This window comes from Microplitis demolitor, chromosome 3 (assembly GCF_026212275.2).
Source record: "Microplitis demolitor isolate Queensland-Clemson2020A chromosome 3, iyMicDemo2.1a, whole genome shotgun sequence".
Taxonomy (NCBI): domain Eukaryota; kingdom Metazoa; phylum Arthropoda; class Insecta; order Hymenoptera; family Braconidae; genus Microplitis; species Microplitis demolitor.
Window position 1 is genome coordinate 24,182,718 of NC_068547.1, and position 24,226 is coordinate 24,206,943.

Below are 24,226 nucleotides of genomic sequence, written 5' to 3' on the forward strand. Positions count from 1 at the left end.
TATACATACATGTGCTGAATTTTTAAGTGTTTTTTTAATATTACACATGTGTACACAGTTTTATTAATACAATTACCTATCGTTCAAAATATTGCCACCAGCGCTCTGCTTTATTGCTTTTTTATTTTGTTTTTTTATTTATTATACAAACTTATATTTTTTGATAAAAATATATAAAATGAAGAAAAAAATATGCTTGTATTTTGGCGCGGTTTTGCAAACAAAATTGAATTGACAGGTGCTGTCACCTACATGACAGGTAGTTCTTTTGCAATTTACACATTTACAGAGCGCTACAGTATCACTTGCACTCAGTAGAATAGCAGAAAATATAGTAGATTTGAAGAGCGGCAAAGTGGGAAGGAGAGAGAAAGAGAGAGAAGAAAGAAAATAAGTTGTAGCGTAGCGCAGCAGCAGCAAGAGTAAGCAAGAGTTTGTTGGAGTTGTTGATCTCAGTTGATCTGAAAGTTCATGAGCATTCATGAGAGTGATCCGAGCAGATCCAAGCTGTGGTGTGTAGTGGATTGTGTGTGATACAAGTTTAGGAAGCTAGTTCCTCAGAATTGTAAGGGTTACCTTTTATGGTAATCCAGTTAATAAGAAAAAAATAAAACGATAGATATATATTTGTAATGCTGTATAAAATCAACAATAATACGGAATAGAAGATATAATTTTAAAAAGTAAGCATTTATTTAGTTGCAATTACTACCAATAAATATCTGCAAATTATAATTTAAATATTATTTTATTTTAATTGATTTATCATCATATAAATTATGACAACACCACAATACTTGGAATAGCAACTAGTGTCACAAGGGTGTTTCCTTTTTTATTAATTTTTCAGTTCATTGAGATATCATCAAAATCGAGCCATAAAAGGACAGTTTTTTTTTTTTTTTAATTTTTTAATTCATTTCGTTTTAATTTGTTTGATTACTGTGAGGGTGTTGAGTAATGTGGGGAACATCGGTCGGAAGGAAGCGTGGGAGAGCTGGTTTTAACCGCACCTAAACTTCTCACACTTTAGTTTAACTTTTTTCTCTGTCAGAAATTCAACACCGTGTTAATAAATACTTTTTGCTGCAACTGTTTTTTAATTCATTTAATATCGGAAAAAAAAAAAAAATGGCAAAATATTTTAATTGCTCTGGACACAAACTATGTTTATAAAATATTAAAATCCTCACGATTGTTATTCATGAAAAAAAATTTATAAATTGTTAATAATAATAATAATAATAATAATAATAATAATAGTATTAATATATGACTCTTAATGCAAGGAAAGCATCATCTTGTGTGTTAAATATTACTCTGCCAAGTACTGAGTCAGTGTCTTAATAATAGATTTGACTCAGTAAACATAAGTATGTCGCGCTGCTGTCCCGTTTTAATTTTAATTTATATTATCTGACACATATGAGGGTATAAAATTATGTCTATATAATGATTTTTTTTTAATATAATTATTTATTACAGTAATGATGGATATAATATACAAGACAGTGATTGCTATATCTTTGGCGATATGTATCACTGAAATCGCAGCTACTCTTCCTCCGCCTGAAAGATTGACAGGAATGAATCCATGTATTAGCAAACAAACTTGTCATGACTGTATACAAACGCCTCATTGTGCTTGGTGTGCAGCACCAGTAAGTCTCAGTTATTTCCTTTAAACTATTATTATTTTATGTATGCTTGTTTATTTACTTGTTTTTTTCTTTTTTACAGAAATTCAATGAAAAACGTTGCTTTCTACCAAATATAAATACTAAAATATTTGCAACATGTCCGGAAGAATTTACATGGAATCCTGATAATGTATTTAGTATGGTAAGACATCGGAATTTAACCAAGGGTGGATTTATTGCTGGTGGTGAAAGCTCTGGATTTATTGGTTCATCTATTTCTTCCTCTTCATCGTCATCATCATCAAGCAGTTCATCATCTTGGAGTAGCAGTAGCAGTAGCAGCAGTTCAAGTAGACAGGAAGCTGTTCAAATATGGCCTCAAGAAGTTAATTTAAAACTTCGAATAAATGAAGCACACAGAATGTCCTTTGCTTATTCACAAGCTGAAGATTATCCAGTTGATCTTTATTATCTTATGGACTTGAGTAAATCTATGGAAGATGATAAACAAAAATTATCGGATTTAGGACAGCTTCTTGTTGAGAGTATGAGTAAAATAACAAGTAACTTCCGTTTAGGATTTGGTAGTTTTGTTGATAAAGTTGTTATGCCATATGTCAGTACATTGCCGAAAGCACTTATTGAGCCATGCGATGGATGTGCGGCACCTTATGGTTACAAAAATGTTATGAGATTGTCAACTGATACCAGTGCATTTGCCAGCTTGGTGAGTAACGCATCCGTCTCTGGTAATTTGGATGCTCCTGAGGGTGGTTTTGATGCTATCATGCAGGCTATTGTGTGTAGACGTGAAATTGGTTGGCGTGAAAAAGCTCGAAGGCTGTTGGTATTTTCAACAGACGCTGGATTTCACTATGCCGGTGACGGTAAATTAGGTGGTATTATACGGCCAAATGACGGTATGTGTCATCTTGACCATACTGGGCTTTATACTCATTCATCAGTACAAGACTATCCGAGTATATCTCAAGTTAATTTAAAAGTTAAACAAAATGCTATAAATATTATTTGGGCAGTTACTGAGGAACAGATAAGTGTCTATAAAAGATTAACAAAACATGTTGAGGGTTCATTTGCTGGTAAACTTTCCAATGACTCGAGTAATATTGTTGAATTGATAAGAGAACAGTATGATAAAATATCAAGTTCTGTTGAAATGAAAGATACTGCTAGTAGTGTTATTAAAGTTAGATATCTTTCGAGTTGTTTAAATGACGGACCTCCAATAGAAACGTCAAAATGTGATGGATTAAAGGTCGGAACAAAAGTTGAATTCATAGCGGAAATAGAGGTAACAAGTTGCCCTACAAATCGCTCTGAATGGAAACAAAAATTCGATATATATCCCGTTGGAATAAATGAAACGTTGACTGTTAATTTAGAAATGCTTTGTGATTGTGAATGTGAACATGAGGGTCCAATGTATGAGCCTAAATCACCAGAATGTAATGGTGTAGGCACATTAAAATGTGGTGTTTGTGAATGCTATGATGGATTCTTCGGCAAACATTGTGAATGCAGTTCACACCAGGAAATAACTGGATTTGATCGTAATTTCCAATCCTGTCGACCGGACAATACATCTCTGGTAGACTGTTCCGGCCGTGGGACATGTGCATGCGGTCAATGTGAATGCGAAGAACGTGAAAATCCTGAAGAAGTAATTCATTAATTTATTATTTATATCACTATTAATTTAATTATTTTATTAATCATTATTATTATTTTTTCTCAGATTATTTCAGGTCATTTTTGTGAATGCGATAACTTTTCATGTGATCGTGATGAAGGACATCTTTGTTCGAATCACGGTACATGCCAATGTGGACAGTGTGTTTGTAATGCAGGTTGGACTGGTCCAAGCTGTAAATGTCGATCTTCCAATGATACCTGTATCGCTCCAGGTACTATCAACGGCCTTTTATGTTCTGGTCATGTAAGTACTAATAAATTTATAACCTTGTCTTTATTATTATTATTATTATTATTATTATTATTATTATTATTATTATTATTATTATTATTATTATTATTATTATTTTGTTATATGTGTGTATTGTATCAACAGGGTGATTGTGTTTGTGGTGAATGTGAATGCCATGAGGAGGGTAATATACGATACTCTGGTAAGCACTGTAACAAATGTCCAACTTGTCCAAGTCGTTGCGAAGAATTAAAACCTTGTGTTCAGTGTCAAATGTACAAAACTGGAAATTTAACTGAGGAAGAGTGTGCCAGAGTTTGCACAGAGTTTGTACCTGAGCCTGTCGAAGCTGTAATAGTCGATGTCGACAATGATGAAGTCCCGTGTTATGGAACTGATGAGTACGATTGTAAATACAATTTTGTATACTATTATGATGGACAAAACTGTCTGAAAGTGAAAGCTCAAGCTGAACGAGAATGTCCTTCTCCGGTTTACGTCCTGGGAATAGTACTTGGAGTAATAGCGGCTATCGTTCTTATTGGTTTAGCATTTTTATTGCTCTGGAAACTTTTAACGACAATTCACGATCGAAGAGAGTTTGCGAAATTCGAAAAAGAACGAATGATGGCTAAATGGGATACGGTAATTTATTTTGTTTATTACTATTAAATCTTAATAATTTTAATTATTTATAAATACATTTTTTTTTATAGGGAGAAAACCCAATTTATAAACAAGCAACATCCACATTTAAAAATCCTACTTATGCTGGCAAGTAAAAAAGGACAACGACCAACTTAAAAATTTTTTTTAACAAAATTTGTTACTTCCAACTTTATGTAAAAGAATAATGTTTTTTAAACTATTCATTTTTTTTTTAGTTTATTACATTAGTATAAAAAAAAAATTCGGTAAATATTAAAATTTTTATTTTCTATTATTCGTCGTGTTATTGCAATACTGCCATATAATATAATAGTTAAACTACGACGAAAGCGGGTGTGAATAATGACAACATGTAAAGAGAACGTCCAGTAAAATATCTAACTTGTCTTTTTTTATTTATTTTTATCATTTTAATTTTTTTTTTTAAATATTAGTGAATAAATTTAATACATTATGATAATGTAATTAAATAGCTCCCTATTGGATTATTTAAACGTGATTTAAATTTTTCCTTTTTATTTTTATTAAAGTGCCTTTTCTATATATACATATAGAGTGATCAAATAAGTAATGATGCTGTAATAATCTAAAATATTTATGAATTTTAAACACTCATTACAATTATACTTAGCATTTTAAATTATTTAAATTATGAAAAGTAACTTTTTTAAAATTTATTTGTCGAAATTTAAAAATCTGTCTCCCAGTGTATGATTAAATTTTATAAACAAGGCCAAAGTGACTTTTATCGAATTTCTTTATCTTTTCTTATTTTTAATTATAATTATTAAATTACTTAATTTTTTTATAAGTATGACTAACAATAATAATAATAATAATAATAATAATACTTAGTAAAGAAAAAAATAAATAAAATAATGTACACAATTTTGTATTGAATTGCCATAGTGAATTGCATTTTTTAAAATTTATTTTTATATATTTTATTGAATTATTAATTGTAAGTTTATTAATTATTATTTTATTTTATTTTCAATATTTATATAACGATCTTAACTACTGTTTATAACTATAAAACATATATACAATAACGTAATTCTCTGTGCCGACATATCGTTAACTGTTTTGTAAAACCTCATCTATTGATACGTATAAATGTAAATTTATTTTGTTGCAATTATACAGCTAAAATATTAATTAAAGTTATGATGAAATTATAAAATATATAAATCTGTATATTAATTAACATAATTTATAATTAAAGAGATTGAAGAAATACATAATAAATATGTTGTTTTTGTACGAAAAAGATGATTCAGCACAGTTGAAAAAAATATATCGTTGGTTTCTTTTTTAACATTTTTTTTTTTCTAATGTACTATATGTAATTGTTGCGAGTATTCGTAGCGGAAGCCAAGATATCTATTTAAAGGAACTTGATGACCAATCAAGGTACCATACGTTGTTTAATTAATTTAAAAAAAAAAAAAAAAAAAAAAAAAAAAAAAAAAGTATTGTATGATAAATATGAAATGACTGAATAATTATCTAAAATGTTTAAGAGTGCGTGGATGTCAAAAATGTGTAATAAATAAATTTTTAACAATTGAATTATCTTTGTCATTACAATTAGACTTAGTAGTTAATTAAGCAAAATACATTTTTAATTAACTGTAATCTTTACCAACATCTTATTAATTAATTCATAATATAGTGGAGATTAAAAAAAAAAATAATAAATAAATAGAGAGGGAAAAATAAGTTTGGATTGAGGTCAAGGTAAAGTGAAAGGCCATAAAGCGATTTAGTAAGATGACCTAATGCCAAAAATTGGAGCGATAGCCAAATAAGTTTTAACAACCTATCAATGAATTGATGAAAAATATTTATACTATGTACATATACAATTCATTAACTCATATTTAAAATACGCTCTCAATATATGTATGTATATTTAATCGCCTGATGTTTACGTCTCGTGTACTATCATATCATTTAATGATTAATTAAAGCAGCAATGAGGGAGAACATGCTTTTTGATAATTTATAAATAAACAAATATAATAATAATAATAATAATAATAATAATAATAATAATAATGACGCGATATTCATTCATACATTCAATCTGTAGGTATAATCGATATAGTAAGAGTATTAAATTGAGTGGTATCTTATTCATAATGTAATTTATATTAAGAATTAAAATAATAATAATAGTACCAATATGTGTCACATGTTTTGTGTATAAAAGTAGCAAAGATCACAAGGTGGGAATTGTAGACGGAGGTTTATGCACTTTATTGTATACTTATATTTTGCGAAAGAGAATCATGCCGTTTAGTTTATATATTGTCTACAATATACAATATACACCAATATCTATATATAGGTACATACATTAAAAAACCATTAAAAGTATGACGTTTAGTAAGTACTGTCTTAATTTATTATTATTATTTTTCCAAGTACTTTTATAATTTAAAAGTAAACACGTTTTTATTAATAATAATAATAACATTTGTTTATTTATATTTTCAGATTTAAATCATTTTACACATGATAAATTTTTATATTTTTTGTTGATACGTTGATAGGGTTGTTTTTAAAGCGCACAAGAGAGAAGAAAGAGAGCGAGCAAGGAAGAGGGGGAAAAATAGCCCAAGTGCTGGCAATGACGACACAACGACGACAACGGACACGGACAACAGCAACGACGATCAGTAGAAGGCAGAAGTAAAACCAGTATTGCAGTATCCACATCCAGTAGTGGGGTAACCACATGGTACACACAACCACACACAACGACGACACAACATACAACAGTCGTTTAAGTTTTACACATTAAACACATCGCAATTTCTTCGATAAATATATTGATAATAACTTACGCAGTTTATAGAAAAACTTTTATATTTTAAATTTAAACCAAGTGACATTTTATTATTTATTATTTTAATTTATTTAATTTAGTGTGCAATATAACTACTAGATTTATTTAAATCTATGTGGATCATATTACTCATCGTGTGTGGTAACTTGAATTTTTTTCAGACAAAGAAAATTTTGTACAAGTGAAAATATATATCAAAGTTAACAAAGGGGTTAAGCTAAATATGTAAATTATTTAAATAATTAAAAAAATAGTTAGTACCTCGTAGCAGCAGGTATAACGAAAGTAATCAAGAGAGAGAGAGAGAGAGAGAGAGAGAGAGAAAAAAAAGAGAGAGAAATTTATTTGAGTTGTCTGTAGTCTGTATTGAGCGAGGGTGTTCTCTATTCATCTTGCCTCACAAACAACGCAGTTAGCGGTGACGAGATACGAGAATTGGGAAAATAAAGTTTGTTAAGCAACAGAAATAGTCGTAGGGGTTAATGTGCGTCTTTCAAAAATAACATGCCAAGTGACAATAACGTGATATTTTAGTATTTTTTTTAAATATATATATAGAGTTATTTTATTATTTATAAATATATACTACGGAAACTATGGAAAAATTATCGAAAACAGTTGGATGGTATTTTCGGCGGATGAAAGGGACAGCTGAACATTTGGTCGAAAAAAAATCATCCGTTGATCCTCATTATCAGCAACAAACAACAACTAAAAAATTACCTCCTCGTGATTTAGAAACATCGGAAAAATTTTTTACCATAATGGAGAGTATACTATTGTGGGAAAATTCATTCAACAGCATTTCTGTTGTCCTTGTCTTTAATATTTTATTTTGGTGAGTTTACCTTTTAATTATTATCATTATAATAAATGGAGTAACTGCAAAAAATTTATTTCAATTATCGGATATTTACATACTTAGTTATAATCATATTATCATATTAATTAAATAATTATAAACTTTAACAAATAATTATTAATTAAACCTCGTTATGCTATCTTTTGCGCATGATGTATATAAATATGTATATTATTATAAGTGTGCTGTGTGTCAACAAGCTAAAACTTAGACATACGCGAATAATCACGTGATTCTTATTTAATGTCCACATTTATACATGTATATTTTATTTTCTTTTTCACTTTGATATTTCTTTCTAGTTAGTTGATATATATATATAATTGCTCGTGACCTTGAAGACGTTAAACATCAATCACAACAATACTTTATATTAATAATTACGTCAGTAATTTTTAGATATCAAAATGTTTTTTTTATCTGATATTGATCATAATTCTTTTTTATTTATTTTTTTCATCAATACTATTCCCGGTACTCAAACATTGATAAAACGTAATTTTATTTATTTACACAATGTTGTGAAATATTTTTATACTTAGAAGTATGTATTCTTAAATGAATGACCATCTGATGAAACAAATAACCAGTACAGTCATTGTTTTAAAAATACATATTTATGTATTTTTATTAAAAACTCCTGTCATTGTATGAATCCGAAGTTGTTGTTTGTCAAAATGTCTTTGTTTTATTTTTAATTTTTTTTTTTTTCTTTCCAGGGGTGTTGTGGTATTGGAGATTCGTGGCTTTGCGGCAGCCAGCAGTGCTGCGCTGGTCCTCGTTCTCTGCTATAGTACTCTGGAAGCACAAGTAGAGAAAGAACAGGACAATAAATCATTATCAGACTCAACTATGTATGTTTTAAATGTTTTTAAATAATTATTAAATGCTTATTTACTATATATAATTTTTTTTTTTTTAATTAAAAGATCGTCGACGCCACACGCAGAATGTATTGGTAAAATAATTAGCAAAGCTAAAGCGGGTTTTGAAAATTTAATGCTGCTAAGGAAAAATCAGCCAGGAGTGGTAATTATTTTATTTATAATTTATTAATATTATTCATCGTTATCAACTATAAATAATGTTATTTATTAAATAATTAGTTTTGTATTGGAGTTTGTATTGCATCTATCGTGTTATGGCTTATCGGTGGTGCTGTAAATGGTGTTCTTTTAACTTACACCATTTGTATGAGCATTTTATTGGGACCTGCTTTGTTCCTGAGAATACCAAAAAAAATATTTTCATGTAAAGGTAATTATTTTATTATTTTTTAGAATAAGTATTGTCATTATTAATAAAAATAAATTTATATTTATATATATACATTTTTTTTTAAATATAAAATACTAGAATGGGAAAGTGAAATAGATGATTTTTTGCCTGTTGTTACGGAGGATAACTTACAAGTTTTAAATAGAGCGGGAGAGACCGGTGATCACTCTCCAACGCCACCCAGTGGCGCATCATTCGATCAACCAATAGGTATGTTACGAATATGTATTAATATATAAATTATGTATATATAAAAAATTATTTTACCTAGTTAAACTAATCTATTTATTATATTAATTTGTTAAGATCCATTTAATGACGATGAACTTGTTGGATTAAAAATGCCATCTCATGATGATGGCAGCACTGATGGACTTGAGCTTTCGGAGCTAGAGTTGAGTGGCGGTGAAACTGACGTAGATGGATTGAAAATTCAAAGTAGACATTTTGAAAGAATTTCTTCATCTGAGGAAGATGAAGAAGAACTTGAACTTAAATCCAAAGATTTATCTAGTGATAGTGACGGGGATAGTGACGAAAGCGAGTTTGAAGTTATCGACAGTCATGAAATAAACAATGTCAACAATTTATGAATTTAAAAGAAAAAAAAAAAAAAAAAACATTTATACTACAGTATGTATAAAAAAATAATTGTATGTGTTGTACACAGAAAACAATGACTGACGGTACTTTTATCTTTTACATATTTAACTTTGATTTATCAATTTTTAATAGTACATAATATGTACGTTCCATAAGTCATATGTGGGGTGTTGACTTTGGTAATATTTATTATGAAAATAATAACGTGGTGCTGTAAAATATAAATAATAAAAAAAAAACCAACAAATCAGTTAGATTTATAGAATAAAAGAAAAAAAAAGTGTCGAAAGTAATTTTACTATATTCATTTTATTTTTTTCTATATTTTTCTCAACAATTCGCTGAAAATTCATATCACACTGTATATATTTATTATATATATTTATATACATAAACATACGTTATCTTTTGAGCAGGACTTTAAGAGAATCTATGAATTTTATCTCTTTACTGAAAACTCTGTTCACTTAAATAAATTTAAACGCAGTTTTTTAAATCAGCAATTGAAACCATGTATATCAAATATCATTTAACAATATATTTAATAGAATTATTTTATTTTATTTGTATTATACTTAAATGATTCTGGTGAATTTTAATTTTTTAAAGCTTTAACACTGAATACTTAGTAAGAGATTGATAAAAAAAAAATGTATACTAATATTTATTTATTACTGTAAAAATAAAGTAAGATAGATATTATGAGTAAGATGGCCTATTCTCGAAATTTAAAAATCATGTTAATTTATCATCACAATAATTATAATGGTAATAAATAAGTGCTTAATGTAATAGATTAACAGTGATTCGAATGCTTGAAAATTATATTTCTACACTTTGTGTAATTATTAAAATGAAAATAAAAAAAATATGTATATACACGCATTTGTGGGCGTGTTTAATAAAAGTATCATCGGATTGTACCTCTTTTTAAAATTTATTAATGTAAATTAAAAATAAAAAAAAAACGCAATAAATTTGTATCATCGTAGATCATTATTTTTTTTTTATATTATGTACAATTTTCAAACATCAATCTGACATTCATTACTTTCATTTGATGAATCTATTCCTTCTTCTGCTTCCGATACTAGTTCAGCATTTTTTCGCATCGGTAATACTTGAAGAAATGTTCCCTGCCACGTTTTCCCCTCAGTCATTCTCAATAAAATTTCAAAAACTACAATAATTAATAAAAAAAAAAAAAAGAATAACTAACGTGTAGTGATATTTAATATTAAAATTGAGAATAAATAAAATAATTTACCATGATCTATAGTGAGAACTTTTCTAGCTTTCATTTTTAAAAATTTATCTAATGGTAATCGAGCATGTTGAATACCCGCTTCAACAGCAAGTTTATGGCATAGACCCTATAATTAAATGATAATAAACATTTATTTATTATAATTAAAATAATATAAACCATCAATTATAAAATATAAAATAATAATTACCTTGTGGCAATTATGATCTACTAAACCACCGATTACATACACACAATCTTCATCTAAGTTTTCAATAATATTTTCTGATTCACTAGTAAGGTAAATTATTTTTTTATCACTGTATACCTTTGAGTATGATTCCTCATAAAATTTAACCTATAATAAATGAATACTATAAATAAATAAAAACTATATTATTTATTGTCTACTAACATCCCAATGTTGATAGCCGTTGTGTTTTTCCATTTGTTCTTTCGATTTGTTATTAAAGCTTGTCAATGAAAATTGTACTGGTGCAAGTGCTCGTCTATTCAGAGTATAACATCTCAGTATTTGTTTGACAAGTTTAGCAATATCTTTGTCAATCATTAAATCATCGAATGACATGTCGATGGTAATTGTTAATCGACAAGTGCTATTTTCCATGGTACTTTTCTTTAATTCTCTTCTTGAAGGTCCAAGATCTATGTTATTCGCCCGAGCAAAAGCCCGTTTCTCTTTTGTTTTTAACCGTTCTTTCCGTCTATTAATCAGATACAACAATTAATATTTAAATAAAATAAAATATACTTATCTATTGTATAAAATGACATACCTTTTTTCTGGTTTTTGTGCGAGCCATTTCTCTCTTTTCTTTATTTTTTTAAGCTGGCTTTTACTTAAATTACTTGTGTCAGTATCATTATTAGAATTTTCATTAATTAAATTTAAATTAGGCGTTGTTACTATCTGATTATCCGATGAATTTGTTGTCATTTTCAGTTTATTTTTTAAATTAACCTGTCAACTTTTTTTTTATGAACAAAACAAATTTATTAATTTTTAAATAATTTAAATATATGTATAACTTACGTGTTAGTTGTTTTTTTTAAAAATCAAAAAATTTATTGCACTAAAAATACAATTTTGTGTTATAAAAAATTTAAAATAAATAAATAAAACACGTGTTGATACTGTACATACTTATGATTTCTGTTGTCTATTTCCTTGTATGTTCATCAATCATCAGCACGTTTTGTACGTATTAAATTTTGTTACAGAGATCTTATTTATCAACATCCACGATACACAACACAACTATATCTATATTTTCTTTTCTTCTTTCGTAGACTTAACCGACTTAACTGTATACAAAAATGAATTAAATGGCGATCATCACATCATCAGAAAACACGTGCTTTTGTAGTAAAATTAATTATGATTTTTAAATTTTAAATTCATTTTAAAAATTTATAAGAGGTAAGATAATTATTATTATTTTAATTTTTTTTATTTATTTACTTTTAATAATTTGAGTATTTTATTTATTGCAGGATTTAATAAATAAATAAATACATATTATACAAGTGTTAGTGTATTAAATAAAATGCCTGAAACAATGAGTGATATAAATAGTGTAAAAATGCCGGAAAGTAAAATATTTATAAAAAATCGTGCTCTAGGTTATGTAAGTAATCATATACCACTTGTAACACGTTACATTAAACGAAGAAAGGATAATTTAATTGTAACTTGTGTTGGAAGGGCATTTCATACTTACAGTTGTTCTCATTTGAGTCTTTTGACAGTATCTGGTAGTCATCCAGGTGATATAACATGTTTAGCTGGTGATACATATCACGTGTATACTGCCAGCGAGGGTAATATTTATGCCTGGCGTCGAGGAACTGAATTGAAGCATACGTATGCTAAACATAATTATCAAGTACACGCATTATTGCCATTTGGACCAAATTTACTGTCCGTTGATGATGAAAGTATTTTAAAAGTATGGGACATAAAAACAGAACAACTTGAATTAGAGTTAAATTTTAGTAATAATGTATTTAAAATAACAACAATTATGCATCCCAATACTTATATAAATAAAATACTGTTGGGTAGTGAGCAGGGTAATTTGCAGTTGTGGAATATTAGGACGTCAAAGATGATTTACAATTTTAATGGATGGAATTCAACGGTAATGGTTGTTGAACAGGCACCAGCATTGGATGTTGTGGCGATTGGATTGGCCAATGGAAAAATTATTTTACATAATTTAAAATTAGATGAGACTGTTTTTCAACTTATTCAAGACTGGGGTTTAGTTACATCGATAACATTTAGAACAGACGATCACGAGCGTCCAATTATGGCTACTGGTAGTCTTTCTGGTCATATTGTTTTCTGGAATCTTGATGAGAAAAGAGTTGATTCACAGCTTATGAATGCTCATTCAGGACCTGTTGCTGGATTACAGTGCTTGCCAAATGAGCCATTGATTGTTTCGTCTTCACCGGATAACTCTCTGAAAGTTTGGATATTTGATTTAGCTGATGGAGCTGCTCGACAATTGATTGTTCGACAAGGACACTCTGAGCCGCCAACTTATGTTAGATTTTATGGAGACGACGGTCGTAATATATTGACTGCTGGTGGTGATTCTTCATTGAGAATATTTTCCACTGTCACCGAGATATTTAATAAAAGTTTAGGCAGAGCGTCATTTAACAGAAAATCATCAAAAAAAAAGAAACGTAACGTTGAGGATAATCTTATAATGCCACCAATCACGGAATTTGCTTATGAAAAAACACGTGAAAAAGAATGGGACAATATTGCTGCATGTCATTTGGGTTTGGGTGTTGTCACCACTTGGTCTTATGATAAATTAAAAATGGGAGAGCATAAAATATTACCTGAACGTTTTTCGAAAAATTTTAATGCTAACGCAACAAGTGTATGTTTAACACACTGTGGAAATTTTGTCGTAATAGGATATAATACAGGTCACATTGATAGATTTAATATTCAATCGGGGCTACACAGAGCGACATATGGAGGTGAAAAAGGTGCACACCAAGGTCCCGTTAGAGCAATCATGGTCGATCCACTCAATCAATATGTTGTTTCTGCTGGACGAGATACTAAAATTAAATTTTGGCCATTCAAACCTAATAAAGGTTATTAGTTTATTCTTTTAATAGTTTTTTATTTTTTATTTAAATACTCTAATCTTTTTTTATGATTGTTTTCAGATACTGAACCACAAACAGTATTGACATTAAATGAAGCTGTAAAATGGGTAAGAACGCATCCAGAAAGTTCTCTTATTGCGTTAGCCCTGGAAGATTTTACCACTATTTTAATAGATTTAGATACCCGACGTTTAGTTAGGCATTTTCGTGGTCATACTGGTCACTTAACTGATGCTACATTTAGTCCCGATGCTCGATGGCTAGTAACTGCCGCGTTAGATTGTACTATACGAACCTGGGACATACCATCTGCTCAACCAATTGACGTATTTCAGGTAATTTTTTAAATAAATTAACTTAAATTTGATAATTACGATGAACATAATAAAACAATAATTTTATATTTATTTAATAGATACCCGAGGCTTGTGTATCATTGCATTTTTCTCCTACCAGCGAATTTTTAGTAACAGCTCATATGAATAATGTAGGAATTTATTTGTGGTCGAATCGTACATTATATTCTCATGTGTCATTGAAAGCATTACCATCAAATTATTCAATACCTTTGGTTGGATTACCAAAAATAGCTTCAGCACCCAATGATAATGATACTGAAGTAGAAAATATGCAAGTTGTTGATGAGCAAGATGACGACGATGAAAATAAATATATTTCACCGGATCAATTAGCTTCGAATCTGATAACAATGTCATCATTAGCAAACTCACGATGGCAAAATCTTCTCAATATTGACATAATAAAAAAACGAAACAAACCAATTGAACCTCCAAAAGCACCTGAGAGTGCGCCATTCTTTTTGCCGACTATATCTTCATTGGAAGTTGAGTTTGATTTATCTGATGTTAATAAAAATAAAAATATCGATAATAATAGTAAATTACTTATACCAAATAATTTTAGTAATTTGACGTTATTTGGTAAAATGTTGAAAGACACTATTGACAATGATGACAATGATTTTTCAAAAATTATTGAAAGACTTAAAGTATTGGGACCCAGCTCGATAGACTTGCAAGTACAATCGCTTTCATCAGATTCTACATGTTCAGTAGAGATAATGTTGCAATTTATGAAAATGATTAAACATATGATGATGAGTAATCGCGATTTTGAGTTATCTCAATCTTATTTAGGTATATTTTTAAAAATTCATGGTACGGCTATACAAAATGATGAAAAGTTATTTAAATATTTAAGTAATCTGTCGACTGTACAACGTAAAAGTTGGAATTTACTGCGTGAAAAATTATTTTATAATATAAGCGTTGTACAATATTTAAAAAAAATGTAAAATTATTATTTATAAATAAAAATAATAATAAAATTTTTTTAATTACAAAAAAAAAAACAATTTAATTTATTTACTTATACATTAATTATATGATATGAAAAATATTTATATTTATATTTTAAAAATAGAAATAATGAGTTTTTATTGTTTGAGTCTATACTCGTACATACACTCACACACACACTTATTTATTTCAAATTTTAATGATGATGATAATAATAATAACAGTAACAACTTGTAATTTATTCTTTACAAACAAAAAATCCATTCAACTGATCCCTGACTGATTGATCCAAAGTTAAATCATCAATGTAATCCTTGAATTTTGTTACAATTCTATAAATACTTCGTCTGTTGGCACTTCTCAGAGATGTGAGCATTTGTCTAACGTCTTTGTCATCATAGTGTGGCTGTTTTTTTGTTGTTATCATCATATTCATTTTATGAAGTTTATCTAACGATTGTTTGAGAACAAGTAGCGTTTCAATAATAGCTGGTAAATCTTTTTGTACAATACCATATGGATCCTCGTGGAGAGATGCCACAGCAAGTGAAGAAATTCCATCAACAGCCCAAATAATTGGCTGACCATTAAACATCAAGTATTGAATGTTGTTGTTATTCAGTTTACCAAAAAAATAAAAAATAATAGGCTTTGACAGTAAGTAAGATATTAAATTTTGCCGTGTAGTTTTTATAAATTCTCCAATAAATTGTCCAATATAATTATTACAATTTTCAGTTGGCGTAATATCTTTTTCTACTGCTGCTGGTGTTAAAGATAGATTTTTATTTACTAAACTACGCATATGGTAGGGTTGTGCTCCTAGTTTTTCAGAACACGTAACTGGTGATGTAGGGGATGTAAGTGATGTAGGTGAAGCAGCAGAAGGAGATACTGATACTTTATCTTGTTGTTGACCAGCAGCAGGATATACAGTTGTATTTATTTCAACAGAAAAGTTATTTATAAATGATAAACACTTTTCGACAATGCAATTCCAGTTGTAGGGATGTCCTCCAGGTTGGCTCAAGCTAAATAGTATTGCTCTACGTTGTTTTTCTTTCTGTGCCAGTGTTACCAGATCCAAAAATCCTAAATGCTGAATAATTGGGACTTTGCTCATTGTCAATGCATCAGAAAGAGTTATTGTTACTTTAAGCTGTTGATTAACATTGTTGTAAACATTTAGCTGCTGTCCGATTTCAAACTGCATCCATTCTGTTAAATAAGCTTTAAATAATAAATGCATACTGTTTATTGTTAATCCAAATAATGATGTATATAACCATGAATGCAATATTAATGATAAATTAAATAATCTCCATATTGAGTCCAATGGCTGTTGTTCTTCTATATGAATAAATAACAGAGACGCAATAAACTTTTTAATATACGAACCGATAAAATAATACAGTCCTATGAAATATAATGTTGGCCAAATAGCATTAATTACTGTAATTGGCACTATATTACTGATATCTCTGCGTACTTGAGTAAATTTCGATAATGGAATAAGAGGAAATTGTAATCTATGAAAGACAAATATATTTGTTTTTGTAAAATAATAAATTCCAGTCCATAGACTACCAAGCAGCAAAAATAAATGCTCTTCAACAAGACAAGTTGAAGTTATTGTTGTTGAAATATTTGTGTGGCATTTTTTAGTCAATGAACTGTACTTTCCATCTTCTAATGCTAAATGTAACCATACGAGTACAATTCCACTGATAAGATACATAACAATAATTATTAAATTATTTGGCGTAAATAAACGGCAGAACAAAATAAATCTGCTTTGAGCGTATGGTGAATACGAGTAATTTAAATAATTTTTACTCAAGATAATTCCTTGAAGGATAATAATTGTTGCAAAAATAATCATGTATAACCACATCTTTAAACATGTTATTATTTTCCATGTGTCTTGAAACCATGACAATGGAGATGTCATGTCTATATTTTTAATTAAAATAACATTACTCATAAATATTAATTGGACAATAATACTTGCAGTTATTGCCAATAATATACGTTTAAATAGTACTTCTTTACATCCTATATTTTCCATACTCATTTTTCTTTATTTTATTTTTTATAACTTTTTTAAAATAAATAATCACTTTACTTTGATTATTTTTAAATTTATAATAATAATTTTTTTGTTGATATTTATTTATAATGAAAAAATAATTAAGTATAACCTCTTATGAGCACATTTATTATATATTTAACTAAAACTCAAATACTCAAATGCAGCCGGCCGGCAGACGCATTATACAAAATAAAATCTTTTTCTTTTCGCGGCAAAATATTTTTGGTATAGTTATATATATTTACTATAGTATGATATGGCATATTAACCTCTAACAATTAATAATAATGGAAAAAAATATTTTTACTCGAAATTTCGAATTAGAGAGTAAAGATAATAAATTAACGTTATATCAACAAGAAATCGGTCATGTTAATTGTGTTGTTTGGGATGCAGCAATTGTTTTAGCTAAATATTTGGATTACAATAATTTCAGTAATTTAAATAATAAAAATGGAATGACAAGTCAGTGGCTTGCGGGAAAAAAAGTACTGGAACTTGGAGCTGGAATTGGCTGCGTAGGAATGACAGCAGCCTGCCTTGGGTACATTTTTTTTCTTTCTCTTAAAATTATTTTTAAATAAAGTAAAATAATTATTTTATTTTAGAGCTCATGTTGTTATGACTGATTTAGAGAGTGCAATTCCAATGTTAAATTACAACATTTCCATGAACGAAAATCAATGGAAAAATGGGATAGGATTTGCTGAAGCACGAGTTATTCAATGGGGAACTAAAATTGAATTTGATTTTTCACCAGAAATTATTCTTCTTGCTGACTGTGTATATTATTTAGAGGTATATAATTTAATTTAATTTAATTTAATTTAATTTAATTTAATAAATATTAATTGATGAATAATTTAAAAGTCGATAGATCCGCTGATTAAAACTCTCGAGTATTTTTGTACAGCTAATGAAAATACTTATGGTATTTTATCTCAAGAAGAGAGAGATACTCCTGGACAGGTGTCAGTGTGGCAACTATTTCTGGAAAGATTGAAAAAAGTATTCAAATTAGAGTACATACCTCGCTCTGATCAGCATCCGGTTTATTCTAGTGATGATATTCATTTGATTAAATTAACGGTTCTTTAATATTTATACCAATACTTTAAATTGTAATTAATTTTTTTTATAAATAAATATACAAATGACTTTTGAATTTTTTACCACTAAATAATGCGACTATTGTTCAGAAATTGTCTACAGCGTCATCTGCTCGACTAGGATTCGATCCAACATGTCAGACAAGAGGAACTATGGAATATTTAATAAATTCCATTTCCTTATTCCACTATTTGTTACCTTTAATCAGTTTAAAATAAAATAAAATATTTAAATAATTAATTATCAGAGAGTAGTTTTGTTTTATTTAAAATAAAAAAAAAAAAATAATAATTTAATGAGAATGAATTTTAAAAAGTTTAAAAAGATGAATAATTTTGAATTACGTAGTAACAAAAAGTGGGTGTATAATTTGTTGCGCGAAGATGGCTGAGCGCGGCTTCTGGTCGTTCTGGTTCTGATGAAAACGTATAAAACGGTGTTAGATTTGGACTGTGTTGGGTGTTGGGCAGGTTCGGCTTGGTTCGGCTACTGATATTGACTGATATCACCAGTGATTGCTGCTTCTGCTGCTGGCTGCTGGCTCGTAATGATTGCACTTGGATAGTATTTTAAGTTTAAAAGTTAAATTTAAATATTAATCCCAGTCTGGAATAATTAAATACATTATTCCAGTATTTTAAGTAGTGAAATGTGTAAGTAACTAATTATTATATTACCATTACTACTTGTTGGCATTTATTCCATTTTCTCTTTCTTTCTACTCTAAAATTTTTTTCTTAATGTCATACAAAAGTGGGTGGTCGATAAAATACATCATCAGCGACAGCGATCATTTGTGTGAAGCATCTCCGTCATATATATATATATATACATATATATGTATAGTTTATTTTTCGTTTCAAATGTCATTTATTATGATATTGAGGGCGTTATCGATTGTGATATTTTTCTCAGTCTCAAAAACCCACACATAATAATAATAATAATTTAAAAAATTATTTTTATATTCTGTTGCTATTTCGTGGCACTTGATTATGTAGCAAAGATAATTTACCGTACATTGTAGATAATGTAAATGTTTTTTTTTTCTTTTTCAGCCGTACAGTAACATAAAATAAATAAATTGAGAGTTGAATCAGCTTTCACCGTAAAAATGATCGGAGGTCTATTTGTGTACAATCACAAGGGAGAAGTATTAATTTCTCGGGTGTATCGAGATGATATTGGTAGAAATGCCGTAGATGCATTTAGAGTTAATGTTATTCATGCTCGTCAGCAAGTTCGTTCACCCGTTACCAATATTGCTCGTACATCATTCTTTCATATTAAACGAGCAAATATTTGGTTGGCTGCAGTAACTAAACAAAATGTTAACGCAGCAATGGTTTTTGAATTTCTTCTCAAGATCAATGACGTTATGCAGTCGTACTTTGGAAAAATTTCCGAAGAAAATATTAAAAATAATTTTGTTTTAATTTACGAGTTGCTTGACGGTAAAATTAAATAATTCATTATTATAAATTTAATTTATGAAAGAAGTTGAGTAAAGGAATCTTTTTATTTTTTTAAATAGAAATATTGGATTTTGGATATCCACAAAATTGCGATACCGGTGTGCTGAAGACATTCATTACTCAACAAGGGGTTAAGTCAGCGACAAAAGAAGAACAAGCACAAATTACATCTCAAGTAACAGGTCAAATAGGATGGAGACGAGAAGGTATTAAATACCGTCGTAATGAATTATTCCTTGATGTATTGGAGTATGTGAATCTCTTGATGAGTCCTCAGGGACAAGTATTAAGCGCTCATGTTGCCGGAAAGGTATAATCATATAAATAAAATATTATTTAGAGTCGAAATAAAAAAAAAAAAAAAATATACATATATATATTATTTTATAAATAAATAGGTTGTAATGAAATCTTATCTGTCGGGAATGCCAGAATGTAAATTTGGTATTAATGATAAAATAGTGATGGATGCACGTGGAATGAAGGGTGGTAGTGGTGCATTGGGAGGTGGCGAAGATCCAACAGGCGCACGTTCTGGTAAACCCGTTGTGGTTATTGATGATTGTCAATTTCATCAATGTGTTAAATTGTCAAAGTTTGAAACTGAACATTCCATTAGTTTTATACCACCGGATGGCGAATTTGAATTAATGAGGTATTGATATTTATTTTTTTTTAAATATTTAATAAGCTAATAAATAAATATAAATATTTATTTAATGTATAGATACCGAACAACAAAAGATATATCATTGCCATTTCGATTGATACCACTGGTAAGAGAAGTTGGCCGTACAAAAATGGAAGTTAAAGCTGTTCTTAAATCAAATTTTAAGCCCTCACTTTTGGGACAAAAAATAGAAGTACGAGTACCAACTCCATTAAATACTGCCGGTGTTCAATTGATTTGTTTAAAGGGTAAAGCTAAATATAAAGCTTCGGAAAATGCAATTGTATGGAAAATAAAACGTATGGCAGGTATGAAAGAAACTCAATTGTCTGCTGAAATAGATTTACTCGAAACTGATACCAAGAAAAAATGGACAAGACCACCTATTTCAATGAACTTTGAGGTACCATTTGCTCCATCTGGCTTTAAAGTTAGATATCTCAAAGTATTTGAATCAAAACTAAATTATTCTGATCACGATGTTATTAAGTGGGTGAGATATATCGGCAGAAGTGGTCTTTATGAAACGCGATGTTAATAATACTCTACTTTGTCATTGTAATTTATTGGGAATAATTATTATTTTTATTCCTATTAATGACAACAACAAATTTATTCAACAATATTATTACTATATATTATATAGATCAATTATAAATAATAATGGTGGGTTATTATAACAAAAAATCATAATTAATCCCAAAAAACTAAAAATTGTATAATCTTATTCGTATAATTAATTTCAAAAAATAATTATTGTTGTTATTGTTGTTGTTGTTGTTATTATTATTGTATCAATCGCAGAATATAAGCGTGTTTAAATGTCGTATGACTACACAAATTTATGAACAAAATAAAAAAAATTTTTTTTTTTTTTGCTTTTTTCCTAAAAAGTGACATCCAAAAAAAAATATGAACCAAAAACAAATATAACCGTTATAATGAATTTTATTATCTGCATGTGCTTAAAAACAGTATATGTACATCACGTATTGAATACTTTGCGCAATTATTAAATAAATCTATAGATATAACAATAATATTATTCGGCACATAATAATTATAATATAATATTAAGAACCTAGAAGAGAGAGTAGAAGAAAAGATAAATTATACTATATAAAACGGTAAAAACAAGTAAATAAATTAAGAAACAATAAAAAATACTTTTATTCTCCATGGTTGCGAATGATTTAAAAAAACCTAGGAACTCGCTGGCTTGAGTTCATATGGTTGTCCACAACAAATAATATTTTATTTGATTCATTGGAAATTTTATGTTATCAAAAATTTTCAACAGTCGATAATAAACCAAATTTTAATGGTGAATTATAATTAAAATTTTTCCACTAGTAATTATTATTTATTTTATATACAATTATTGAGGTACATTTAAATGTTTTTATTTTGATTATTTATCTATGCAAATATCCTAGTTTTAGATTTATTTTTATCTAAATTGTAATTAATGTTCGTGTTTAGTTAAAATTAATTTTTTTTTTTTTTTAATAAGTTATTGTCGACTTATGTCTCATAATGTGTTGATTTTTGCATTTAATCCGTAAATTTAATCTCTCTATTAAAATTAATGATGGAAATTACGTTTAAGTAGTTTTATTTTAGCTATTTTATTTAACTGCACTTAGCAAAGATAGATAGTTGTGATAATTACGATGATACTGATAAACGGGTAATTTCCCAGAGTATTTAAAATTAAAAATAGGGCACTTAAAAAATTCCAATATGACAATTCATTTTATTATCAATATTTAAATAGTAAAAACAAATTTTAAATAACAATAAAAACATATATACATCATATAATTATTAAAATACACATGACGTATTTCGGCAGTCTTGAAAAATGGTCGAGACCACTCGCACATTCGTGCAATATCAATTACTTAGTAAGTATTATTTTTAATAAATTTTAAATTTATTTTTTTGACAGTAAAACTCAATATTGCAATTTCATAATATAACACAATACAAATTTTATAAATAATTTTAATTATAATTAAATGTATAAAGAAATTGCTTTATTTTTACTTTGACGTGATTTTTTTGTATATATATTTAAAAAAATTTTTAACAATTTTGAGATATGCAATTTCTACAATCGAATTTTATAATGATAATATAATTGTAATGAAACGTCTTTATCATCTACATAGTAGAATTCCGCTGATTTGAATTTTTTTTCGTCATTTAAAATTGGTAGAGATATTTACAGAGTATTGTTGAATACTGAATTAAGTATTCATTATTATTTAATTTTTTCATGTATATTTCGTCCGTTTAACAACAACATACTGTGAAATATTTAAAAACTTTTTTTTCTATACGTTTCTATGGAATTATATCTATAATTGAATCCATGTGTATGTGAGTGTTGTATCAACAACAAAAATGAACTCGCTGGTAGCAAATTGTAAAATTCAACAATAGAAATGCACAGATATATCGTATGGTTATTTTTCGTAGTGATTTTGGTTTTATTACCACCCCAAAAATTTTTTATTTAATTTTAATAATTAAAAAAATAAAAATATGAAAAGTAGCTATAAGGTTATACATTTTAAGTGGAAGAGAAATAGAGAATTATTTGAATTAATATTTTAAACATTTACATATTGATATTTCGAATTGGTCCCAAAATTATAGTCATAATGAAAAAAAATAACGGATGTCAGTTGCAAAATATAAATAAATTTTTAAAAAATAATTGCTCAATACGATTCCAGATGTGAAAGAATTATTTGGGCGGTAGCTGAGTATTGACATGCAAATTTAGTTTAAGTATACAAGCAAATGCTTATAATTATTATTGCATATTATTATATAGTATATACACGCACTGACGAAGAAAATAATGGCTGTGCTTTCGCGGCTAGCTGTATGTGTATGTGCATTTATTTTAAATTATTATTTTTTAGTATTTATTATTATTGGCTTTTTTTCTTTTCTGTTATTTGCGAATAATTTATTAATATGGCTAAATTTTAAATGACCGAATTTTTCATTGATTTATTTAACTATTGTCGCTGTGTATGTGCGCAACGCTACTATTCCCTTTCTATAATTACTTGTAGTTATTCTGAATAGTCAATGGTAATAATAATAGTAATAATGATTATTGTAACTCAGTCATTTTTTTTTCGCATACTGCAGTATGAATTTTTACTATGCGCAAAAGTACACATATCTATTTACAATATCATCTTATAAATAAAAAAAAAAAAAAAAAAAAAAAAAAAAAATATGGTGTTTCGTAAATCAGACATGAGATAAAGAGTAATGGAGA

The 24,226-nt window shown here is 28.0% G+C and overlaps 7 protein-coding genes across 10 annotated transcripts; 5 read left to right on the plus strand and 2 right to left on the minus strand.

The window, feature by feature from the left end:
• Positions 1–342: 342 nt before the first annotated feature.
• Positions 343–5,790, plus strand: LOC103579242 (integrin beta-PS). Its single transcript, XM_014442901.2, has 6 exons — positions 343–683; positions 1,486–1,661; positions 1,741–3,321; positions 3,397–3,597; positions 3,730–4,230; positions 4,302–5,790. Exons 2-6 carry the CDS (start codon positions 1,488–1,490, stop codon positions 4,365–4,367), a joined length of 2,523 nt encoding a protein of 840 aa, XP_014298387.1. The 5' UTR covers positions 343–683; positions 1,486–1,487; the 3' UTR covers positions 4,368–5,790.
• Positions 5,791–6,756: 966 nt separating this feature from the next.
• LOC103579243 (reticulophagy regulator 3) lies at positions 6,757–10,746 on the plus strand. The gene is made up of 6 exons (XM_008560598.3): positions 6,757–7,946; positions 8,690–8,824; positions 8,900–8,999; positions 9,077–9,227; positions 9,327–9,458; positions 9,555–10,746. The coding sequence occupies exons 1-6, from the start codon at positions 7,705–7,707 to the stop codon at positions 9,839–9,841; spliced, it is 1,047 nt and encodes a 348-aa protein (XP_008558820.1). The 5' UTR covers positions 6,757–7,704; the 3' UTR covers positions 9,842–10,746.
• A 78-nt stretch (positions 10,747–10,824) lies between these two features.
• On the minus strand, positions 10,825–12,367 carry LOC103579244 (tRNA methyltransferase 10 homolog A). 4 transcript variants are annotated; one of them, XM_053737823.1, is made up of 7 exons: positions 12,263–12,347; positions 12,152–12,191; positions 11,895–12,079; positions 11,513–11,822; positions 11,309–11,455; positions 11,119–11,224; positions 10,825–11,031 (listed from the first exon to the last, which is right to left on the minus strand). In XM_053737823.1, the coding sequence occupies exons 3-7, from the start codon at positions 12,053–12,055 to the stop codon at positions 10,877–10,879; spliced, it is 879 nt and encodes a 292-aa protein (XP_053593798.1). In that variant the 5' UTR covers positions 12,056–12,079; positions 12,152–12,191; positions 12,263–12,347; the 3' UTR covers positions 10,825–10,876. The 4 variants fall into 4 exon arrangements, with proteins under 4 accessions (XP_053593798.1, XP_008558822.1, XP_008558823.1 ...); XM_008560600.2 differs by having other exon boundaries at positions 11,895–12,086; XM_008560601.3 differs by lacking the exon at positions 12,152–12,191 and having other exon boundaries at positions 11,895–12,086; positions 12,263–12,367.
• A 68-nt stretch (positions 12,368–12,435) lies between these two features.
• LOC103579246 (WD repeat-containing protein 36) lies at positions 12,436–15,595 on the plus strand. Its single transcript, XM_008560602.3, has 4 exons — positions 12,436–12,538; positions 12,613–14,241; positions 14,317–14,591; positions 14,672–15,595. Exons 2-4 carry the CDS (start codon positions 12,666–12,668, stop codon positions 15,569–15,571), a joined length of 2,751 nt encoding a protein of 916 aa, XP_008558824.1. The 5' UTR covers positions 12,436–12,538; positions 12,613–12,665; the 3' UTR covers positions 15,572–15,595.
• Positions 15,596–15,637: 42 nt separating this feature from the next.
• On the minus strand, positions 15,638–17,846 carry LOC103579247 (nucleoporin NDC1). The gene has a single exon (XM_008560603.3). The coding sequence runs from the start codon at positions 17,647–17,649 to the stop codon at positions 15,814–15,816; it is 1,836 nt and encodes a 611-aa protein (XP_008558825.1). The 5' UTR covers positions 17,650–17,846; the 3' UTR covers positions 15,638–15,813.
• Positions 17,847–17,869: 23 nt separating this feature from the next.
• On the plus strand, positions 17,870–18,946 carry LOC103579248 (protein N-lysine methyltransferase METTL21D). The gene is made up of 3 exons (XM_008560604.3): positions 17,870–18,211; positions 18,276–18,465; positions 18,538–18,946. Exons 1-3 carry the CDS (start codon positions 17,955–17,957, stop codon positions 18,763–18,765), a joined length of 675 nt encoding a protein of 224 aa, XP_008558826.1. The 5' UTR covers positions 17,870–17,954; the 3' UTR covers positions 18,766–18,946.
• Positions 18,947–19,165: 219 nt separating this feature from the next.
• On the plus strand, positions 19,166–22,099 carry LOC103579249 (AP-2 complex subunit mu). Its single transcript, XM_008560606.3, has 5 exons — positions 19,166–19,430; positions 19,836–20,231; positions 20,312–20,562; positions 20,651–20,907; positions 20,980–22,099. Exons 2-5 carry the CDS (start codon positions 19,892–19,894, stop codon positions 21,458–21,460), a joined length of 1,329 nt encoding a protein of 442 aa, XP_008558828.1. The 5' UTR covers positions 19,166–19,430; positions 19,836–19,891; the 3' UTR covers positions 21,461–22,099.
• Positions 22,100–24,226: the final 2,127 nt, after the last annotated feature.